Consider the following 21,299-nt stretch of genomic DNA (forward strand, 5'->3'; position numbering starts at 1 on the left):
TGTTTCTAATGTGTTCTTTTTGACAGTATATGCACTAATGTAGTCCTTTATACCTAACATAGGAGTGTATACTTAGTAGAAGAATATCAGAAACCTGGAAACTTCATTATTCAAGCATGAACCTGTTGAATAAAGCTTATTAAATTCAGTTCCAACTACCTGAACAGTCCAAGAGCCTTTAAATTTTTTTCTAGTATTGCAGTGTACATTTTTAGATATCATCTGCAAAAACACATCTGTAACCTCTCAGTTCTGGAAAGTACACATATTTGAAAACCATTTTTCTACTTCTTGACAAAGACAAGATTTGAGCCAAATGAAATGTAGGCTTTATATTTGAAAAGAATATTGCTCATGAAGTAGTAATCTGTGCCAAATATCTGACCATCAGAAGGTGTTAGTTATGAACATCAATTGCTTAAACTAACACTTCTGATTTCACGATCTACTAAACAAGAAGATAGCTTAGGTTAGCCTACAATTTGCAATCTCATAATTTTTTTTTACTCATAATTTTGTACTTTCTACATAAGTAGATAATAGATAAGTACAGGAGTTAGATGATCTGTTTTTAACATGCACTAACTTTTATACCAATGAAATAGCATTGCTTTCAGCTGTGGTAGTTGAGAAATTGAGATTAGCTAAAGTCTATATAAAATCTTAAAAACAAAATAGTCAAACATATACTAGAAGCCATGCAATTTTGAAGAACCTTAACATAATTATAGCATATTCTATAGCACATTTAAAGCACAAGTTCAGTTATAATTATCAATGCATTTAAATGTAGGTATTAAATGTTTAATATTTTCTTCTGAGATTTGGTTGGCATAGTCATTGTAATTACATTTGACTTGTAATTGGTTTGTGAATTAACTCCTTGACACCAGTGTTGAAATAGTTATGGATATTAGAAGGAAAGGAAAGGAGGTTATTACCATGTTTCCCTGAAAATAAGACTGAGTCTTACATTAATTTTTGCTCCAAAAGACACATTAGGACGTATTTTCAGGGGCTGTCTTATTTTTTCATGTACAACAATCTGCGTTTATTCAAATACAGTCATGTCATCTTCTGGAACATCGTCATGTACTAAATGTGTCCGTCTGGCTGATGATCTTAATGGGTTTATTTTCGGGGTAGGGCTTATTTTCAGGGAAACATGGTAGCTGCTAGGTAGTTCACATATATTTCTAAGAAATGTAAGATTTCTTTATTTGATTCTACTGAATTTAGACTTGTACTAATATTGCAAAACATGTTTCCTAGTGTTTTTGAAGGTAGCTAGTTTTTAAAAAATCGGATCAAAACTAGAGTTTTTACTATATTTGTTATTTTTACATGTGATTTAATATTGCATGGCCTGGAATTACAGAATTTTGGACTTGATATGAATCTTAGGTCTAGTCCACTTAATTTATAGATTAATGAAATGGAAATCAGAGAAGTTATGTCCCCTGTCCAATGATACATATCTCTAGTAGCAGATCGGTTCTAAAACTAAATTCTGACTGAGTTTACCTTTTTTTTGCTGTATCTCTGCACAAATGTGAGTTTTTGTCTCTGTGGGGATGGCATTGGGTAAGACCAAGTAACCATCCAACATAGAGTATGGAAAAATTTTCATGATGCTATAGCTACTATCTCCTCCATTAAAAAAAAAAAAAAGTGCTGCTCACTCCTCAAGCCATCATTCCAATTTTCATTTCTCATTTTAGTGGTTCTACCCAAGAGGTAAGAATATGTAAGGCATCTGTCTCTTATGGAACCTACCATGCTAAAAGACGTTACAAAAATATGTAGCATGTCAAGTCACTGATAGATGAGGCCAGAATTACTTTTTAGGGAGGATGACCTAGGGAAGCTGAGGCCAATAATATAACATGTGCAATTCTATTTGGAAACAAGCAAGATTCAGTGAACGACTGAGGTACTGGGATAGTGCCCACTAATATGCATCTAGAAAATATTTTCAGTCATATTCAGTCTATTCTGAAGTCCTTTTATTTACAAATTATGTGTAATTGGCCAGTTATTTAACTTTTACAAAATCTTTTCTTTGCCAAAAAGTATGAGGGAATGAAAGTGATGATAGTATAAAACTAGGAGATGATTGTCAGAAGTTGCAAAAATCTGTTTGATTTGAACATATGCAAACAGATTTTATCACCAACTTTTAATTTTTAACAGCTTTATTGAGATATTTGCATGCCATACAATTAACCATTTAAACTATACAGTTTAGTGGTTTGTACCATATTCAGAGACACGCAACTATATCACCAGTCAATTTTAGAACATTCTATCATCTCAGAAAGAAACCCTGTACCCTTACGTATCATTCTCCTAGATACCCATTTTGTACTTTCTCTCACCCCCTAACCCTAAGCAACCACTATAGCTTCTATATAGATTTCCCTGTTCTGGACTTCCATATGAATGGAATCATAATATATAGTTTTTCATGTCTGGCTTCTTTCACTTAGCATAGTGCCTGTAAGTTTCATCCATGTTGTAGCATGTATCATTATTTCCTTCATTTTTATGGGCCAATAATGTTCCATTGCATGGATATACTACATTTGTTGATCCATTTGTCAGTCAATAGATATTTTGGTTTCCACCTTTTGGCCATTATGAATAATGCTTCTGTTAACATTAGTTGTACAGATTTTGTGTGGGCACATGTTTTCATTTGGGTATATATACCTAAGAGAAGAATTTCTAGGTCATATGCTAACTATGTTTTACATTTTGGTGAACTGCCAAATAATATTCTAAAGTAGCTGCACCATTTTTCAATCTCACCAGCAGTGTATGAGGTTTCTGATTTCTCTACTTTTTTGCCAACACCTGTGATTATCTGACCTTTTGATTCTAGCCATCCTAGTGGGTGTAAAGTAGTGTTTTATGCTTTTTGCTTACATTTCCCTGATGATTAATTTTGTTGAGCATCTTTTCATGTGCTGATTGGCTATTTGTATACCCTCCTAGGAGAAATGTCTATTTGCATCCTTTGCTCATTTTTGATTGGGTCATCTTTTACTATCAAGTTATAGGAGTTTATTATATATGCTAGATACAAGTCCCGCATCAGATATATGATTTTCTTATGTTCTGTAGGTTGTCTTCACTCTCTTGATTGTGTCCTTTGAAGTACTAAAGTTTTATAGTTTTAGCTCCTATACTTGGGTCTTGATTCACTTTCAGTTAATTTTTGTATACGTTGTGAGGTAAGGGTCCAACTTTATTCTTTTGCACATAAATATCCATTTGTCCCAGCACCATTTGTTGAAAAGACTATCCTATCCCTGTTGAAAGGTCTTGCCACCCTTGTTGAAAATCGCTTGACCATAGATGTGTGGGTTTACTTTTGTACTTTAAGTTCTAATCCTACTGTGCCAGTCCATTCTGTTGTGTCATTACCACACATTTTATCATTGCTTTGTACTAAGTTTTGAAATTGGAAAGTAAATGTAAGAGTTCTCCAACTCTGTTCTTTTTCAAGATAGTTTTGGCTATTTTGGGTCCTTTGCAATTCCATCTGAATTTTAGAATCAGTTTATCAATTTCTACAAAAAGTCAGCTGAGATTCTAATAGGGATTGCCTTGAATTTGTGGAACATATTGGGGAGTATTGCTATCTTAATGTTAAGCCTTTGATGCATGAACATGGGTGATTTTCCCATTTATTTTAAATATTTAATTTTCTTCAGTGTTTTGTAGTTTTCAGAGTATAAGTTTCACACATTTGTGAAATTTATTTCTAACTTTTATTCTTTTTGATGCTATTGTAAATGGAATTGTTTTCTTAATTTCATTTTCAAATTATTCCTTGCAAGTGTATAGATATACAATTGTGTTTTGTATGTTAATCTTGTATCCTGTGAACTTCCTGAACTCATTTATTAGTTCTAATAGTTTTTTAGTGGATTCCCTAGGATTTTCTTTATACATAATGATGTAATCTATAAATATAGTTTTACTTATTTTCCAATCTAGATGTCTTTTATTTGTTTATTCCTTTGCCAAATTACCCTAGCTAGAACCTCCAGCACAGTGTTGAGTAGTGAGAGGCCATCCTTATTTTGTTCATGACCTTAGGGGAAAAGCATTCATTCTTTCACCATTAACTATGATGTAAACTGTTTTTGTTTTTTGTTTTTGTTTTTTACAGATCCCCTTTATCATGTTGAGGAAGTTCCCCTGTACTCTTAGATTTGTTTGTTTGTTTGTTTTTATCATGAAAAGATGTTAGATTTTGTCAAATGCTCTTTCTATGCCTATAGAGATTATGCGATTTTTTTGTTTCTTATTCTATTGATATAATGTATTATATTAATTGATTTTCAAATGTTAAACCAACCTTGAATTTCTGGGGTAAGTTGTGTTTGGTCATGGTATATAATTCTTTTTATGTGTTGCCAAATTCAGTTTGCTAGTATTTTGTTGAGGACTTTTGCATTCATATTCATAAGAGATACTGGTTTGTAGTTTACTTTTCTTGTGATATCTCTGTCTGATTTTGGTATCAGGGTAATACGGTTCCCATCAAATGAGTTGGGAAGAATTCCCCCCACTTCTGTTATTTGGAAGAGTTTTTTAATAACTGGTATCAATTCTTACTTTAATTGGTAGACTTCAGAAGACTTTCTGGGCCTGGGTTTTACATTTTGGGTAGTTTTTTGATTACTAGTTCAGTCTCTTCACTTTTTAAAGATCTATCCATATTGTCTATTTCTTCTTGAGGTAGTTTTGGTAGTTTGTATCTCTAGGAATTTGTTGATTTCATCTATCTAATTTTGGTGTGCAGTTGTTCAAGGTTTCCTTTAGAATCCTTTTTATTTCTATAAGGTTAGTGGTAATGCCCCCTTCATTTCTGATTCTGAGTTGGAGTCTTTTCTCATTTGTTTTCTCAGTCAATATAGCTAAGGGTTTTCAAAGAACCAGGTTTTGGTTTCATTGGTTTTTCTTTGTTGTTTTTCTATTACCTATTTCATTAATTTCCACCCCAATACTTATTGTTTTTTTCCTTGCTTTAGCTATACTTGCTCTTCTTTTTCCAGTATCTTAAGGTGGAAAGTTAGATTACTGACTTGAGACCTTTTTTTTTTTTTTTTTTTTTTTTAAAGATTTTATTGGGGGAAGGGGAACAGGACTTTATTGGGGAACAATGGTCAAATTGTTGTCCTTTCAGTCTTAGTTGTGGGGGGTTCTGTTCAGCTTCAAGTTGTTGTTCTTTCAGTCTTAGTTGTGGAGGGCGCAGCTCAGCTCCAGGTCCAGTTGCCGTTGCTAGTTGCAGGGGGTGCAGCCCACCATCCCTTGCGGGAGTCGAACCGGCAACCTTGTGGTTGAGAGGACAGGCTCCAACCAACTGAGCCATCCGGGAGCTCAGCGGCAGCTCAGCTCAAGGTGCCGTGTTCAATTTTAGTTGCAGGGGGCGCTGCCCACCATCCCTTGCGGGAGTCGAGGAATTGAACTGGCAACCTTGTGGTTGAGAGCCCGCGCTCCAACCAACAACTGAGCCATCCGGGAGGCAGCTCAGCTCAAGGTGCCGTGTTCAATCTTAGTTGCAGGGGGCAGAGCCCACCATCCCTTGCGGGACTCGAGGAATTGAACTGGCAACCTTGTGGTTGAGAGCCCACTGGCCCATGTGGGAATCGAACCAGCAGCCTTCGGAGTTAGGAGCACGGAGCTCTAACCGCCTGAGCCACCGGGCCGGCCCCCTTTTTTCTTTCTTGATGTAGTCATTTACAGCAATAAATTTCCCTCTAACTACTGCTTTAAGTGCATTCCAAAGTTTTGGTATGTTGTTCTTAATTTTCATCCATCTCAAAGTATTTTCTGATTCCCCTTTTGATTTCTTCTTTGATCCATTGGCTATTTAGGAGTGTGATAATTTCCATATATTTGTGAGTAACCCAATTTCTCCTCCTGTTACTGATTTCTAATTTCATTCTATTGTGGTTGGGGAACATACTTTGTATTATTTCTATCCTTTTAAATTTATTGAGGTTTGTTTAATGACCTAACAGAGTTTATCCTGGAGAATGTTCACACATGCAGTTTTGAAAAATGTCTATTCTGTTGTTGGACATCAATAGATGTCTGTTAGGTTTAGTTAATTTATAGTGTTCAAATATTTCCTTGTTGATCTATCCATTAGTGGTTCTACCCTAGTTGTTCATTAATGAAAGTAGAGTATTGAAACCTGCAACTATTGTTGAATTGTCTATTCCTTCATTCCTTTCAGTTTTTGCTTAATGTATTTGGTGCTCTGTTATATATAATTGTTCTCTGCATATATCTTGTTATCATAAAATATTCCTCTTATCTCTAATAATATATTTGTTTTAAAGTTCATTTTATCTGATATTAGTATAGCTTTCTTGTGGTTGCTGTTTGCATGATTATTATCTTTCTCCATCCTTTAACTTTCAATTGATTTGTATCTTTCAGTATAAAGTATACCTCCTGTTGAGGGCATATAGTCAAATCTGGGGTTTTTTCCCACTCTGACAGTCTCTGCCTTTTGACTGAATCATTAAAACTGTTGACACTTAATGTTATTATTGATACAGTTGGATTTATGTCTGCCATTTTGCTTTTTGTTTTCTTTGTGTTTCATGCCTTTTTTTGTTCCTTTATTTCTACTTTACTGCTTTCCTTTGCATTAACTGAATATGTTCATTTTTTCCTCCCTTCTTCCGCCTCCCCCCCATACACCTGCCCCAGTCTGGTTCAAGCCATTATTTCTCAGTCTAGTGGTGTGGGACAAAGCTCCCTGGCCCATGCTGGTATTATGAGCCTTGTGCTCCCCCCAGCTTGAGGCAGTCAGTCACTGGTTGTCGGACGGCCACTCACAGCAGCACACAGCAGCCCTCGGCTGCTCAGCCTAGCCCGGGGCAGCACACAGCAGCCCGTGGAAGCCGTGGGGAGCTTTGGCTGCTCACGGCAGCGCAGCTCCAGGGAGAACTGTTGTTCACAATCTTAGCTGTAGAGGGCACAACTCACTGGCCCATGTGGGAATCAAACCGGTGACCTCGTTAGGAGCACTGAGCTCCAACCACCTGAGCCACCAGGGCGGCCCAACTGAATATTTTCTAATGTAGCATTTTAATTTCTTTAATAGTTTTCACTATATTTTTTAGTTTTCTTTTTAGTGGTTGCTCTTTTTAGTGGTTTTCCACATACATCTTAACTTACCAGAATCAAATTTAGAATTATACTAACTAAATTCCAGTGATATATGGAATTTTTAATTTTTTAAACTAAAGTTATAAATGATTTTTCAGATAAAACTTGATTACTTTCTTCTGGCAATACTGTGTTACTAAAACTAGTGTCTTTGGATTAGTTCAAAGATGTTAAGTTGGAATCTTCAGTTTTTAATACACCTGATTGTAAGAATCAGTTAAATAGCTAGTATATTACAAGTAGAAGTTTTAAATGTGGTATAAGAAATTAATTCAAAAGTTACTTTTTTGTAATTGTCACTGGCAATATTAGGTTCTTTTTCAGACATTTTCACAATTAATTGAAGTCTTTTTTGAAATATGTCTTTACTTGGTATATTTTTCTTCTAAAATATGTATAAAAGACAATTCAATAATTTATTACTTAATCACTGAAAAATGCTAGTTTTTATGTTGTGAACTGTATAGGTAAAACTTAACAGCAAGATACTGTCGTAATTCTCATATCTGACTTGATAACTAGGACTGCAGCAAGCTGATCTTTGTGGGCCTCATTTGCCTTTGTAAAATCGGGATTATGGGAGTTGACATGCCTAGAGTTATGGATCTGTATTAGATAACCCTTTGTGATCTTTTAATAGACTTCTATTTATAAACTATTCTTAGTTATTTTATATATTTTTAGGTGCTTTGAAAGAATTTTGTTTATTAGTGTTATATTAATCTACTTTAAGACAAATTTAAGTGTTAATACTATGCTATTGGGCTTTTAATTACGTCATGTTTATTTTCTTGCATAATGACATGCTTTCTCGAGTGGAAGAGAAATAAATGGAGGTATATAGATAGGTCACTGAGAATTACAAATATCCCTAGGTATGCTTGTAGGAATGTTGTATAACTGAATGTCCTCTATTTTATGTGTTAAAAGAATAAAGGTTGTGAACAGTTGGCCTACATTATCTGGGTGGTTACTTCAGTGCTCTGTTTTAGCTGAGGAAATTTGGCCCAATATTTATAATCCTACAATGTAAATTAAAAATTGCTTCTGCTAAAAAGAAAACATGAATACTATATAATTTAGTTAAGACTGACAATGTCACGTGCATTATGACAATATCACAGTTGAATGACCATTACTTATCAAATCTTGCAAGGGAATAATTTTAATACCATTAAAAGAATGGTGTTAGGAACTTTGTTTAAAATATTGTCTTATGACTTTAGCGAGTCATGTTTTCATGAATTTCAATGTCAATGATTTTTTTCCAATGCAACTTAAAAAGGATTACAATTATTAATTATTAGACCGAAAGCGGGAGCAAGGGTTACACTTCCAGTTCCTGAGAGGAATGAACATGCATAGCAAATAAGAGAAAGAAAGACACTGTGCTCCATTAATGACTGTTGAGAAAGGATCAAGAGGACACAGGAATTCAGGTTAACAGTACAGTTCTGAGAAAAACCTGAGGGAAAAGCACAACTAAAATCTAAGGACTAGAGCCCTACCTATACTCTTCAACAAAAATTACCAAGGCAAGGCTTGAAGTATGTCTAGAAAGTGCTGAATTCATTGCTTATTTAATTGAATTAAAAAGTAAGCCCTATTTGTGTTGGTTGCATGTTGACCTTGGAAGAGAAATGAGCCTTTCGCAGAGTCAGAGAAGAATACTAGAGCCAATAACTGCTCCAGACTTCTACCTGTAGATTAGGGGGAAAACACAACCTTATTGAGCAACAAGAAAGGATCATCTTTTTTGTATAAAGGTCAGCCAAAATTATATAATGTTAGTTTGAAGAAAATATTTTAACTTAGTCTCATCAACAAAGTATGACTTCAGTCTGAAAATGGATTCTTTTTCTGTAATTTATACAACCTCAAAGTCTGGTTTCTAAAATGTTTTATTGAGAATTCTACATTTTCAAGCAATTATTGTCAAACATCAAAATTTTGCTATCAATAAAGATATTTCTGTGCCTAATATTGTTTTCTATTTCCCATTGGAATTAAGAAGTAGGCCACTGTTTATTCTAACTTTTGAAATCTGATGAGAACTAGGTAATATGCCTCAAAAAGAGGATTTGTAAAACTTATGTTGGAAGTATATTTGAATTACTTTGACAGCTAGCAGTAATTTGGGGTAAGTCACTTAACCTCTGTAGACTCAGATTTCTGTAAGTGTAAAATAGTGAGTGGCTTGGTCTAAAATTTAGGTCTTATCCATACTGAATCTTTTTAACTAATTGAAGCTAATTCTACTTAGATTAAGAATCAGAATACCATCCCTCCTTGGTGGTATAAAATAACTGTTTCAAAGGAGACTCACACTATGATGGTGAAACATGCCTATTGTTCTACTACTTTCCAGAGTCGCTCAAGAACGTACTGTTCATATATTTTACCTTGTTCTACTTTTCCTAAATTTTTATCAGTGGATATGTAACTTGATCTCATCAAGTTAGGATAGGTAAATTTATTAACATCAGATGTTATAGAATGAAAATGTGGAAAACACCGGTGTAGGATAGATATAACTTAGTAAAAGGGCATTAATGGATATTTTCTAAATGTTTTCCAATAAATGTATATTTTTGTCATGGGAAAGAGAAAGTTAATATTTACAAGTTTATAGGCCAGTAGAAACTAATTTTGTTATGTTCTTATCTGGCCTATATACATGTACTTCTAGTTCTGCATATAAGGTCACATGCTAGTTTTCATGACTAATTTTAAAGATTTTTGGTTAATAGTCATTCTGATTACCAAAATTATAATAGATGAGTTTCAAATTGCATTTAAGATTGTTGGTGGAATTAGCCTCCCTGGAGGAGTGATTATTGACAATGCTTTGAAGGGGATGGAGTCATATAGATCACTTTAAGGATAATTGGTACTAGGAGATGACAGCTGTGGTGAAACTTAAATTCCAGTGAAGTCACAAGGACCAATTGAGGGAAATGGGGCATCCCATCATTCATTTAAAGTGTATAAAATATCAAATGTTTAATCAATCATATTTGTATGTACAAATTTTAAAGCATATGCTTTTTATGTACTCATGTTTGGTGGAGTGAGGGATGAAGTGTGAGGACTTTTTCCTTGCTCTGTGCAAGTTTAAAGAGACATAGTATAAGTAAAAAGAGCTGAGCTGGTCAGGAGGCCTGTATTCCAGCTCCACCTCTTTCATTTACTAGTCCTGCCTGTATTTTCTCATTTGTAAGATGGGGTAATAATATCTGACCAAGTTGTTTAACTGAAGAAAGCATTTTGAAACTATAAAATATCACTATAAAATTATAAGGTATTATAACTGTGGGCAATGAAAATTTAGGTTATAACACTGAAAAAAATATGCTGTTCTATTTTTTCCTTTTTGGTGCACTTTTCTAGGTGAATGTGCCTCTTAGGAGCAATTGTCTGGGAGTGTCTGGGATAAGCTTGGGCTGCATAGGCAGATTGTGCCCCCTGAAGGCGGTGCTCCCTGAAAGACTCAGAGCAGCTCAACCAGCATGTCCAGAGTATGAAGCATGAAGTACATTTATTCTGCAAAAATGATAAGTAAATATAACATTAAAAAAAACCTCAAGGATTCCATTTTTTAAATAAGTACAACAAAAATCAATGAAAACTAAAATCATACTCAGAGTAACACATGCCACCATTTTTTTAACAGATTCATTGTTCTTTGAAAAAAGATGTTTAAATGTTGATTTGAATTCTTTAGACATTTTAAATATATAGAACAATTTTTAAAAAGTGGTGAAGCCACAGAATAAAAAAATAAAATCAATGACAGAAATTGGGATAAAATATACTGTACATAAAGATATTTGAATCTTTGAATTGAAAATGAAAAAATGGGAAGGTGCCAAGTTATTCCATAGTGTTACTTGAATCCCCTGAGACTATATTGACCTCTGATAGCCTTTGAGTTGTCAGCAGTCATTTTCTAAGAGTCTTGTGATGATGGGTGGTGGGACTTATCAAAATTTCAAAGTGTTATGATAATCATATAAAATACTAGAATTATACTGTCTGTACAAAAAAAACTGATCAAGTGTTCAGGTTATATAAACTAGATTTATAATAGAAGATAGCTAGGATTTTAAAGATTTACCTTTTATTTTTTCTGCATACAGAAGAAACATCAAACAACTTTCTACTTGTCATCTTGTAGAACTTAATTCCATATCAGCTCACAAATGCAATAAATTTACATAAGAAAGGAAACAATCCTTTCTAATTCTTCAAAACAAATTCACAACAGAAGGATTTTTTTCCTTTCTTAAGTGATAATTTTTAAAAATACATTTTGGGAAGAAAAACATTATGGCACTGAATCACAAGAAGGTTAGTTTCAACAAGGGTTTTCATGAATTTGTATTTGACAAGAAAAAAAACCACCCATCTTTTAAAGGTAAGGTTTGGATTTGTTTCCTTTCTTCACTTCCACTCCCTTTCTTGTTATCTTTACTTGGAGATTTATTTACTGCCCTATGCCAGGGTTAATTAGTTCATGGATTCCTTAGTTGATTAATTCATTTAACTTGTCTTTTTGGGGTAAGATAAGGACAAACTGTAATTGATTTTTGGCTGTAGTTGTTCAAGTATAACATAGTAGCAATATCTCATAAGGACAGAAGATGGTGGTGTTGTCCCTAAAAGTAGATCATTTTGCTGTTTTCCTGCATTGTTGAAAGGATTTTAAAGCCCTCTGTTTATTTTCGAAGTCCACATAGGATCTAAACTTTTAAAATAGCAAATTTTGGGGATGTATTTTCCATGTTTTTAATCGAGGTTTTATATATCTATATATCTATCCATCCTTTCTACATCATATAAGGAATTAGACCTCAGAATTTTGGCACACATAGACAGTGCATTTTTACAAGTGGGGTTATGAATCCATAACTGATAGGGTTGTTTTCTATCTCTTGTAGTGAAATTATAATAAGGTGCCTAGGGAGAAGGTTTTTTCTTCCCCCCTTTCAATTTTTTTTTTTAATTAAATTTATTGGGGTGACAATTGTTAGTAAAATTACATAGATTTCAGGTGTACAATTCTGTATTACATCATCTATATATCCCATTGTATGTTCATCACCCAGAGTCAGTTCTTCCATCACCATATATTCGATCCCCTTTCAATTTTTTACCCTTCTTTTATATTCTTTTTGTTCTTTCTTCTCCCCACTCCTGCTGTGTCCTGTGGTATTTTAAGCATTAATAATGGTTGTAATTTCTGCTGCACGATGCAATTGTTGAGAGTGCGATATCTTTAAGATATTATTATAGATATATTTCTTAGTTCATGCTTTCAATTCTGTAAGGTTCTCACACAGGACTAGCCTCAGTGGATGTTACCGATGAAACTCATTGTTTTATCTAAGAATTGTCTGTTTTATTGCATACTTAATGAGTTCAGCAAGACCTGGGAGTATTTTTTATTCTATGGCTAATTGCCCTCAGTTCAATTTTGCTACTGTGATCTCACTTCCACATGTATGAACAGAATGGGTTAACTGGCCTATGATGACAGTGGTTATTGGAGACATTATCTTACGGAGTTGTACGAACATTACAAATGAATCCGGAAGGACGCTGAAACCAACGTCTGCAAATTATTTACGACATGCTTATATCCCAGGCCCTGATCTATGCACTTGGGAGAAGTCAGTAAACAAAACCCATAAAGATCTCTGCCCTGATGGAGTTTACACTGAAGTTGGGAGAAGAGGAGGTATTCAGAAATGAACAGACGTCTAAGTAAATTATATAGCATGTTGATGGCGATAGCTATCAAGGAAAAAAAAAAAAGCAGGGAACAGGGATGAGGGCGGGACGAGGTCCGGGGCAGTAGCAAGTCGGCAGGTCAGGAGCAATCGCAAAGAGGCTTGAAGGAGGGTTGGACAGGGCCCAGCGGGAGGCCCTGAGCAGGGTCCTGCGGTGGGCGAGTAGGCTGCGGGGCCGGGGTAGCCCGAGGCCGGAGCGGTTCAACAGACCTTTAAGTTTTTAGGAATTTACTCTAGGGTAGGTTCGAATTCCTAATTACACTTTCAGCAAACCAGTTAGAGGGTGACTCAGTGACCCGCCCGCTTTGGCAGTGGTAGTGACTGGGGTGGGTGCGGTCAAGGCCGCGGCAGAGCACCGGCGGGAACCCCTGACGGTGAGGACCCAGGCGGAGAGGCTGCGCGGCCCCTGCACTGAGCGTGCGGCGGGCGCCGGGCGGGACACGCGGACGCCATCGCGTCGCTACGGGCTGGCGGTGGCGGCGGCCTGATCTGGATTGCCGCGGCGTCCTAGCCGCCCTCCGCTTGCCCACGGTCGCCCGGACTCTCGCCCAGTCCCCAGCCTGGTCCCTTGCGGCGGCGCGCGCCGCCGGGTTGGGCGGGGCGGTTCCGGGATGAGGAGGCGGCGGCGCGCCGAGACGATGCTCCGCAGCTGAAGAGACGCCGGCACACGGCACGGCGGCCAGCGCAGCGCCGACCCGCGGGATGTCTCAGCCGGCCGGCCCTGCAGGCGGCGGGGAGCCGCGGGCCGAGGCAGCGGGCGGCGAGGGGCCGCCGGACCCCGGGGAGGCCGCGGGCGCGGCTGGAGGTCCGCAGGACTCGTTAAGCCTGGAGGAAATCCTGCGGCTCTACAACCAGCCCATCAACGAGGAGCAGGCGTGGGCCGTGTGCTACCAGTGCTGCGGCTCCCTGCGCGCCTCGGACGCCGGCCATAGCCAGCCCCGCCGCCGCGTGCGCTCAGCCGCGCAGATCCGCGTCTGGAGGGACGGCGCCGTCACCCTGGTGCCCGCCGCGGGCGACGCGGGACAGCTGCCCACCGCTGCGGGTGAGGCCGCGGACTCGCGTGCCCCCCACCCCCGGAAAACCCTCGCCACTGGTCCCTTTTCCCTCGCAGTCCCCGGGCCCTGCCTTTCAGCCCCGCGACCACCTCCCCCCATCTCCTACGGGAGAACCCCTGCTGAAGGCCCCTTTTTTCCTCGAAGTCCCCGGGCCCGGCCCTTTCGCCCCGCGACACCCCCATCTCGTACGAAAAGACCCTGGCCGCACGCGGCCCACTTTCCCAGCCGGCTCTAGGCCCTTGTGCCTCATGACCCCCACTTCCCCCCCCCCCCCCCCCCAGTTTCCTCCCTCCACCTCCCCCTTCCACCTCCCACGGGAGACCCGGGCCTGGAGTCCACGGCGGAAGGCTGTACTGGCCGAGAGCGGGTCCCACGTAGGTCAGAGCATGGGGTGCGGGGCGGACAGCGGCACAAAGGGTCTGTGAGGAAGGCGTGTGGGCGGGCCTGGGCGTGCGCCCCACTGCAGGGCCGCTGACCTGCCAAGGGTGCTGGTGATTGTATAGACTGTCATAGGACAGCTGCCCTAGGCTTGTTTGGGAAATGGTGTGGGTTGGGTCCTATGGATAAGCTATGTATGCATACTTAATATGTCCTGGCTGTTTACTTGTGGTTACATTTGTGATGTGATGGGTGCTATAAAAGGTTCACGTGAGATCTTGTCAAGGATAGTTAATTCTGGTGTCAGGAAAATCACACCTTTTGGAATGAGTAGTCAACTAATAGTAGTTTTTAAAAATTGGCAACAGTGTTTTTCGTTTTGGAAATATAAGGAAATCTGAGCCCTGAGGGGATTTCTGCTATTTTGAGAAATAAGGGAGACTAAATAATGATTTTAACTTATAAATTAACTATTTACCTGTATAATGAAATTTGTTAATTTGTGATGAAAAAACAAGCTTGTAAAGTAAAAAGTTGACAGGATGTCAGATAAATAGATAAAATAGATTTTAGGTCATTGTCTAATGTAAATTATTCCAGATTATCACCTACACATCAACATATAGCTAGGGCTTATTCAAATATTTATTGATGATGAAGAGGTTGATAGTATGTTTTTCCTATCAGTTTTTATCTAATTCAGTCTTTTGAGAGGCAAGTATGTTAAAAACATAGAAAAATAATCCACCCTCACTTTTAGAAAGTCGATGGAAGTGTCAAAATGCTTAAGGTGTAAAATGTAATTCAGAACTAGTCAGTAAAATGACATTTAATGAAAATCCCTATCTAAATTGATTAAATAAAGAACATTCAAGATTATGTTGTCAGTTCTTTCAATTCTTCCAGAACATTTATTTATTTTTAGTGTCAGGTAAACAAATTTTGTAATTTTTATTTATTTTAATCCAGTCTTTATGATTCTTCCAAATTATTTCAAACATTTTTTAGTTTATTTGATGTGTTTATTGCTTTTAAACTTGGACTTTATATTAGTGGGAAATACTTACAATATATTTCCAATTTATTTATAATGTATCAATATGATATGAAAAGATACACTTACAAAACAGAGCAAAGCCATGCCTTGAGATCTAGTGTTTCCAGAGGAAAATGGTTGTGTGCAACCTGCATTTAGAAGCAGCACTGTTAGTGGTGATTTCCGGAAGGAACAAAAACCCCAGTTTACATTGTCTCTTGAACTTAATCCCTGAAGAGTGTAGTTTAAATTATATTTGTGGACCTTCAAAGACTATTGGATTATGGTGGTAGTTTTTTGTAAAAAATCAGAACCTTATGTTGAAATGAATTTTTTTTGCATTATTAACATGAATGATAACATATTGACCTCAATATATTCTATCTTTATGGAGAGAATAGTAGAGTTATTCCCTGCAGCAGCTGTAATGGACCTGTAATCCATCCTCTTCCTTCTTAGTTCTGTTCGTGACCTCTGCTCCCCGTTGTGGAGAGAGCCCAAAGTTGTTGATTATAGTCTTGAGCATTTTAGATTTTAGGGCCGAGGATTGAAAATTTTTTACGAAAGTCATACTAAAATATTGTTTATATTAGACATTTCATTTCCTCCTAGGATTTAAGAGTATTTGCATGGTTATGAAGGCATGCTGTCTTCTGATCATTTAATCTTGGTTCTTAAATATGCTGTTTAATTTGCTACTGTGCACAGTTGTATGAGTTCTGTTTTTAAGGAAAAATGGTAATTGTGACACCAGCAATTCTAAGAAGCACTTTCATTTTCATTGTAAGGTGTTTCACATGATTATATATTCTTGGCGATCAGCAGCATTTCTATTTTTACACGTTATCCATTGACTGTTTTCTAACTGGAGGTTTAGGACTTGCTCAAATTCATACTGGTAACTCTTTGAATCAAATTCATGTCTTTTATCCTCTAGATTTTGTAATGTGTAATAAAACAGATTTGGTTTGAATTCGGATCATTACTCCTCTCCTTACTAGCTGAGTGACCTTGAGTAAATTCCTTAACCTCCCAGAGTCTAGCCTTCTCATCTGTAAAATGAGAACAGATCACTTTCTTCATCAGATAGAGGTTTCATTGAGATGATATATGTAAAGTGACTTAACTCAAGGCTTGGTATGTAGCAGGTACTCAGTAAATTTTAGTTCTTTTCCTTCCCTAGTCCTGTGGTCCTTTCACACCACCATGGTGTCTTGGGTCCAGCTGTTTGAGACAAATGTCTAGATCAGGGTTTCACCCTTGGCACTATTGACATTTTTGGCTGAATAATTCTTTGTTGTGGTGGCTGTCCTATGCATAGGATATTTAGCAGAATCCCTGGTCTCTACCCACTAGATGCCAGTAACCCCCTCACCGCCATGACAATAAAGTCTCCAGACATAACCAAATGTACCCTGGGGGGCAAAATCATCCTCTCTTGAGGGCTACTAGTCTAGCAGCTAGATGATGGGTGGTGCCCAGGATTGTATTCAGTGTGGAGAAATGGATTGTGACTGAAATCCTCAAGCAAGTGAAGCTTTTCAGCTAGCCACTGATCCCTCTGCTGTTGAGTTGAATGAATGAGTGCTATTGATTCTTAACCCCTATCAGCAGTATTACTCCATTTAGTCTCATAGAAAGAAATAGCACTTCACATGCTTTCCTGACTTGTTTTGGGATTGAATGCAGTTGTACTTGATTTTAGTTCTTGTTAACTTTTAACAGTATTGATACATCCAGAATATTTGCATTCAGTTTGAATTAAAAATTAGAAATACATTATAAGAAAAGTAGAAAAATGATGAAAGGTGTGGGAGGCATGGAAGTGAGACCAATGAGGCATTGGAAGAAAACAATGAAGAATGAGTAATTTTATTTAGCATTCAGATATAACTTAGAGCCATATACTAACACGGCCATGAAAGCAGTGTGGTATAGAACTAAAGGAGGTAAAGAAAAAGGAAAAATTAGTTCTTTAGAGAATATCTTGAGTAAAAATGATTAAATTATTAATAAGGTTCTTAAAATGGGCGGTATATTTTATGAAGTATTTCTGTGATGACAGGAGGCTACATTGCTTAGAATCAAGAGGGCTTATGATTCTTCTTAGGTGGCTTACTTAAAATTTGTATTACCCAAATGTTTATGTACTTGCAGTCATAATGAGACCTTTTTGTTTGATAAAATTTACTATATACAGGTGATGAAGTTTTCACTTTCACACCCTTAATTAATTAGTTAAAGACATCCCACTGCTTGTTAGCCACTGTTTGTCACCAGTGCAGTTAACTGGCATTTAGAACACATTTTGGTATACACATTTTTAGAAAGTAGTCATTAACGGAATTTAGATTAATTCCAGATCTTCACAAGAGTAGAATACTTTTTCTGGGATGACACAAAGAATTATCAATAACAGTAGTATTGGAACTTAGAATCATTGCATGGTCTCAGCAGCCTCTTAAGCCTTAAATACCCAACTGACAAAAGTAACTTTTTTCAGATTTTGGTTTTAAGAATTTTGATGTACCTTTAGCTTTAAATGTATAAAGAACATTTAAAATATTATGACCACATATGGATTTAAAATAAGATTGGCGATAGGTTTTCTTGGGAGGAACAATGAAAGCCTGTGTGCATACTAATAAAGATATCCCTTGGTATAGTGAACATTCGGGCTTTGTTTGGGATTTGAAAAGAGGATATGATCAGTCAAGCTTCTTAGTAAGGTTCATGCTAATGTGGTGGGGGAAATGGTCTTGGAATAATATCCTATTTGATGTGTGTGTTTTTTAATTGGGGAAGGGGAACAGGACTTTATTGGGGAACAGTATGTACTTCCAGGCCTTTTTTCCAAGTCAAGTTGTCCTTTCAGTCTTAGTTGTGGAGGGCGCAGCTCAGCTCCCCAGGTCCAGTTGCCGTTGCTAGTTGCAGGGGGCACAGCCCACCATCCCTTGCAGGAGTCGAAACCGGCAACCTTGTGGTTGAGAGGACGCGCTCCAACCAACTGAGCCATCTGGGAGCTCAGCGGCAGCTCAGCTCAAGGTGCCGTGTTCAATCTTAGTTGCAGGGCGCGGAGCCCACCATCCCTTGCGGGACTCGAGGAGTTGAACCGGCAACCTTGTGGTTAAGAGCCCACTGGCCCATGTGGGAATCGAACCAGCAGCCTTCGGCATAAGGAGCATGGAGCTCCAACTGCCTGAGCCACCGGGCCGGCCCCTGTTAGATTTTAAGAGAGAGTATTTGTGGAGAAGGTTGAAATAGTGAAAACGTGTTTAAAAACATTAATTTTTGTTCTCTCTTAGTATCTTTCTTGAGTGTTTGCATCCTGATCATTAAATGAAAGGAACACTTGAAGTATATGTGTATGTGTCCAGGTTAAAGGTTGAGGGTTTATGATGGTATTATAGGCATTGGTGAAAAGCCTTATCAATACAGTAATAGGTAAGAATTATTCCATTTGAACAATATGTCCAAATGTGTGGGGTTAATTCAATTTTAAAAACATGCATTGAGTTCCTATGTGTAAGCAGTGTTCAAGTTTCCAAGGGTGATGTAAACAAGTAGTTTTAGCATTAAAGAAGAGAAAAATTTACTAAATTTACTATGAAGCTAATGCAGCTTCAGCTTTAAGCTTACTCATATACACAGGTCCCTGGGAGGGGCTTTAACTATATGTTCAGATGGTCATTTGCAAAATTAAGATATTTTAGACATAATTCAGATTGCTGTCACTTTCAACTTCTGTTTACTCTCCAACATTTTTACACTTGTGCTGGATTATGTGGGAGTGGCTACATACATTTTTGGGAGAAATTTTGGAATAGTGCATTTGTGGTTTTGTATCTGTATTTCTGTCTCCTGCAAAGGAAAACAGTGGAAAGAATTTAGGCATATATAGATATTGGTATTTGAGTAAGTTGGGACTCTGTTGGAAAGCCATTAGCCTCACTGAGTTTTGACTCCACTTTAGAATAAAAAAATCATTGACCTATCAGGGACTATATGTTGATAGGAGATGATAAGTCACACTCTGCCTGTTTTATTTGTAAGGGCAGAATCACTTTCCTGCATCATAGGTTCTGTAAAATGGCAACAGTTTCCATCCCACTTTCATTATATTTACTATTTGCTTCCTGTTGGCTAAGTAGAAAAAAATGAAACTGCCTTCTCCCAGATATTTGTTTAAAACTATGAGGAAAATATTGCCTGTTGCCAAGTATAGTGGGGTTTTTAAAATAAACTGTTTATTTTGAGATAATTTTAGATTTTTTAGAATAGTTGCAGAGATATACAGAAAATCCCTGTGTACCTGTCACCCAGTTCCCCTAATGTTAACATCTACTACTGTTATGATACTGTGGTATAGTTGTGAAAACTAGAAAGCCAGTGTTGGCACATTACTATTAAGTAAATTGCAGACTTCTTTTGGATTTTCCTAGTTTTTCTATTAATGTCCTTTCCCTGTTTCAGAATCCCACTCAGGGTACCATATTGCATTTAGTCTCCTTAGTCTCTTCTGGTCTGTGGCAGTTTCTCAGACTGTTTTTTTTTTTAAGATTTTATTAGGGAAGGGGAACAGGACTTTATTGGGGAACAGTGTGTACTTCCAGGACTTTTTTCCAAGTCAACTTGTTGTCCTTTCAATCATAGTTATGGAGGGCGCAGCTCAGCTCCATGCCCAGTTGCCGTTGCTAGTTGCAGGGGGCGCAGCCCACCATCCCTTGCGGGATTCGAGGAATTGAACCGACATCCTTGTGGTTGAGAGCCCACTGGCCCATGTGGGAATCGAATTGGCAGCCTTCGGAGTTTGGAGCACGGAGCTCCAACCACCTGAGTCGGTGGCCCCTCTCAGACTGTTTTTGTTTCCCATGACCTTGACAGCCTTGGGGAGTACTGGTCAGAGGTTTTGTAGACTGTCCTTTTGCTTAGGTTTGCCTGATGTTTTCCAGACTAGACTGGGGTTATATGTTTGTGTGAAGAATACCAGAGAGGGGAAGGGTTCCTCTCATCACATTAGATTGGGGCACATGATATCCATGCAATACTCCTGGTGGTGTGAACGTTTGCTAGGTTTCTCTGCTAAAGAGTTACTACTGCTCTTACCTTTTCTACACTCTATTCTTTGTAAAGGAGTCACTAAGTCCAGCCTGCATTTAAGGAGGGGGCCTCCTCCTGGAAGGGTGAAGATCTATTTAATGTTATTTGGAATTTTTCTGTAAGGAAGATTTGTCCCTTCTCTCCATTTCCTTATTTATTCAATCATTTATATCAGTCTGGACTCACATCTATTTTATTATACTTTGGATGGTTTCCATTACCATGTTATTTGTTTTATTGCTGAAATTGTTTCGGTTGTGGCCATTGGAGGCACCTTCAGGTTGGCTCCTATGTCCCTTTGACATGTATCCATCCTTTTGTGTCTTTGAGCATATCCTTGCTTTCTGGCATTACAAAGTGTTTCAAGGGTTATTATGTTATTATATTTTCTGCCCCAGCCCTAGAACTAGACATATCCCCAAGGGGCTCAGTGTTGGGTATGCTTGTTGCTACTGGGGTGGTTTTGTTTTTAATGAAGAAATGTTAAGCGGTTTAGTTATTTTTGGTGTTCAGACTTTGTTAGATTTGGGAAATACCTCTTTCTGGTATCTCACTTTTACTGGCACGCCTACCACTGTCTGTATTTCATGCATTCATTTAACATTTATTAGAGTCCTTAGAGTCAAGTTGAATAGGAAGGTTCAGAGAGAACAGTCTGTACAAAATGTTTATCAGAAGGGAGAGATACTTGGGAACTGAAGCCAAAGGAGCCTATACTGGGAGACTATACTTGGATAT

At 37.8% G+C, this 21,299-nt stretch overlaps 1 protein-coding gene across 5 annotated transcripts in view; it reads left to right on the forward strand.

The window, feature by feature from the left end:
• The first annotated feature begins 13,086 nt into the window (after nt 1–13,086).
• Nucleotides 13,087–21,299, forward strand: part of SPIRE1 (spire type actin nucleation factor 1) — a 246,677-nt gene continuing 238,464 nt past the window's right edge. The window contains exon 1 of one of the 5 annotated variants that reach the window (XM_074340400.2): nt 13,087–13,230. Coding sequence is in view for 4 of the 5 variants with exons in the window: in XM_074340396.2 (XP_074196497.1) it covers nt 13,695–14,034 (340 nt within the window). In the remaining variant the exon portion in view is untranslated. Of the gene's footprint in view, nt 13,231–13,266; nt 14,035–21,299 lie in introns of those variants that run through there. The other 4 variants (XM_074340396.2, XM_074340397.2, XM_074340398.2 and 1 more) reach the window with 4 other exon arrangements.

Source organism: Rhinolophus sinicus, chromosome 4 (genome assembly GCF_057876585.1).
Source record: "Rhinolophus sinicus isolate RSI-liver-muscle chromosome 4, RSI-T2T, whole genome shotgun sequence".
In the NCBI taxonomy this organism is placed as follows: domain Eukaryota; kingdom Metazoa; phylum Chordata; class Mammalia; order Chiroptera; family Rhinolophidae; genus Rhinolophus; species Rhinolophus sinicus.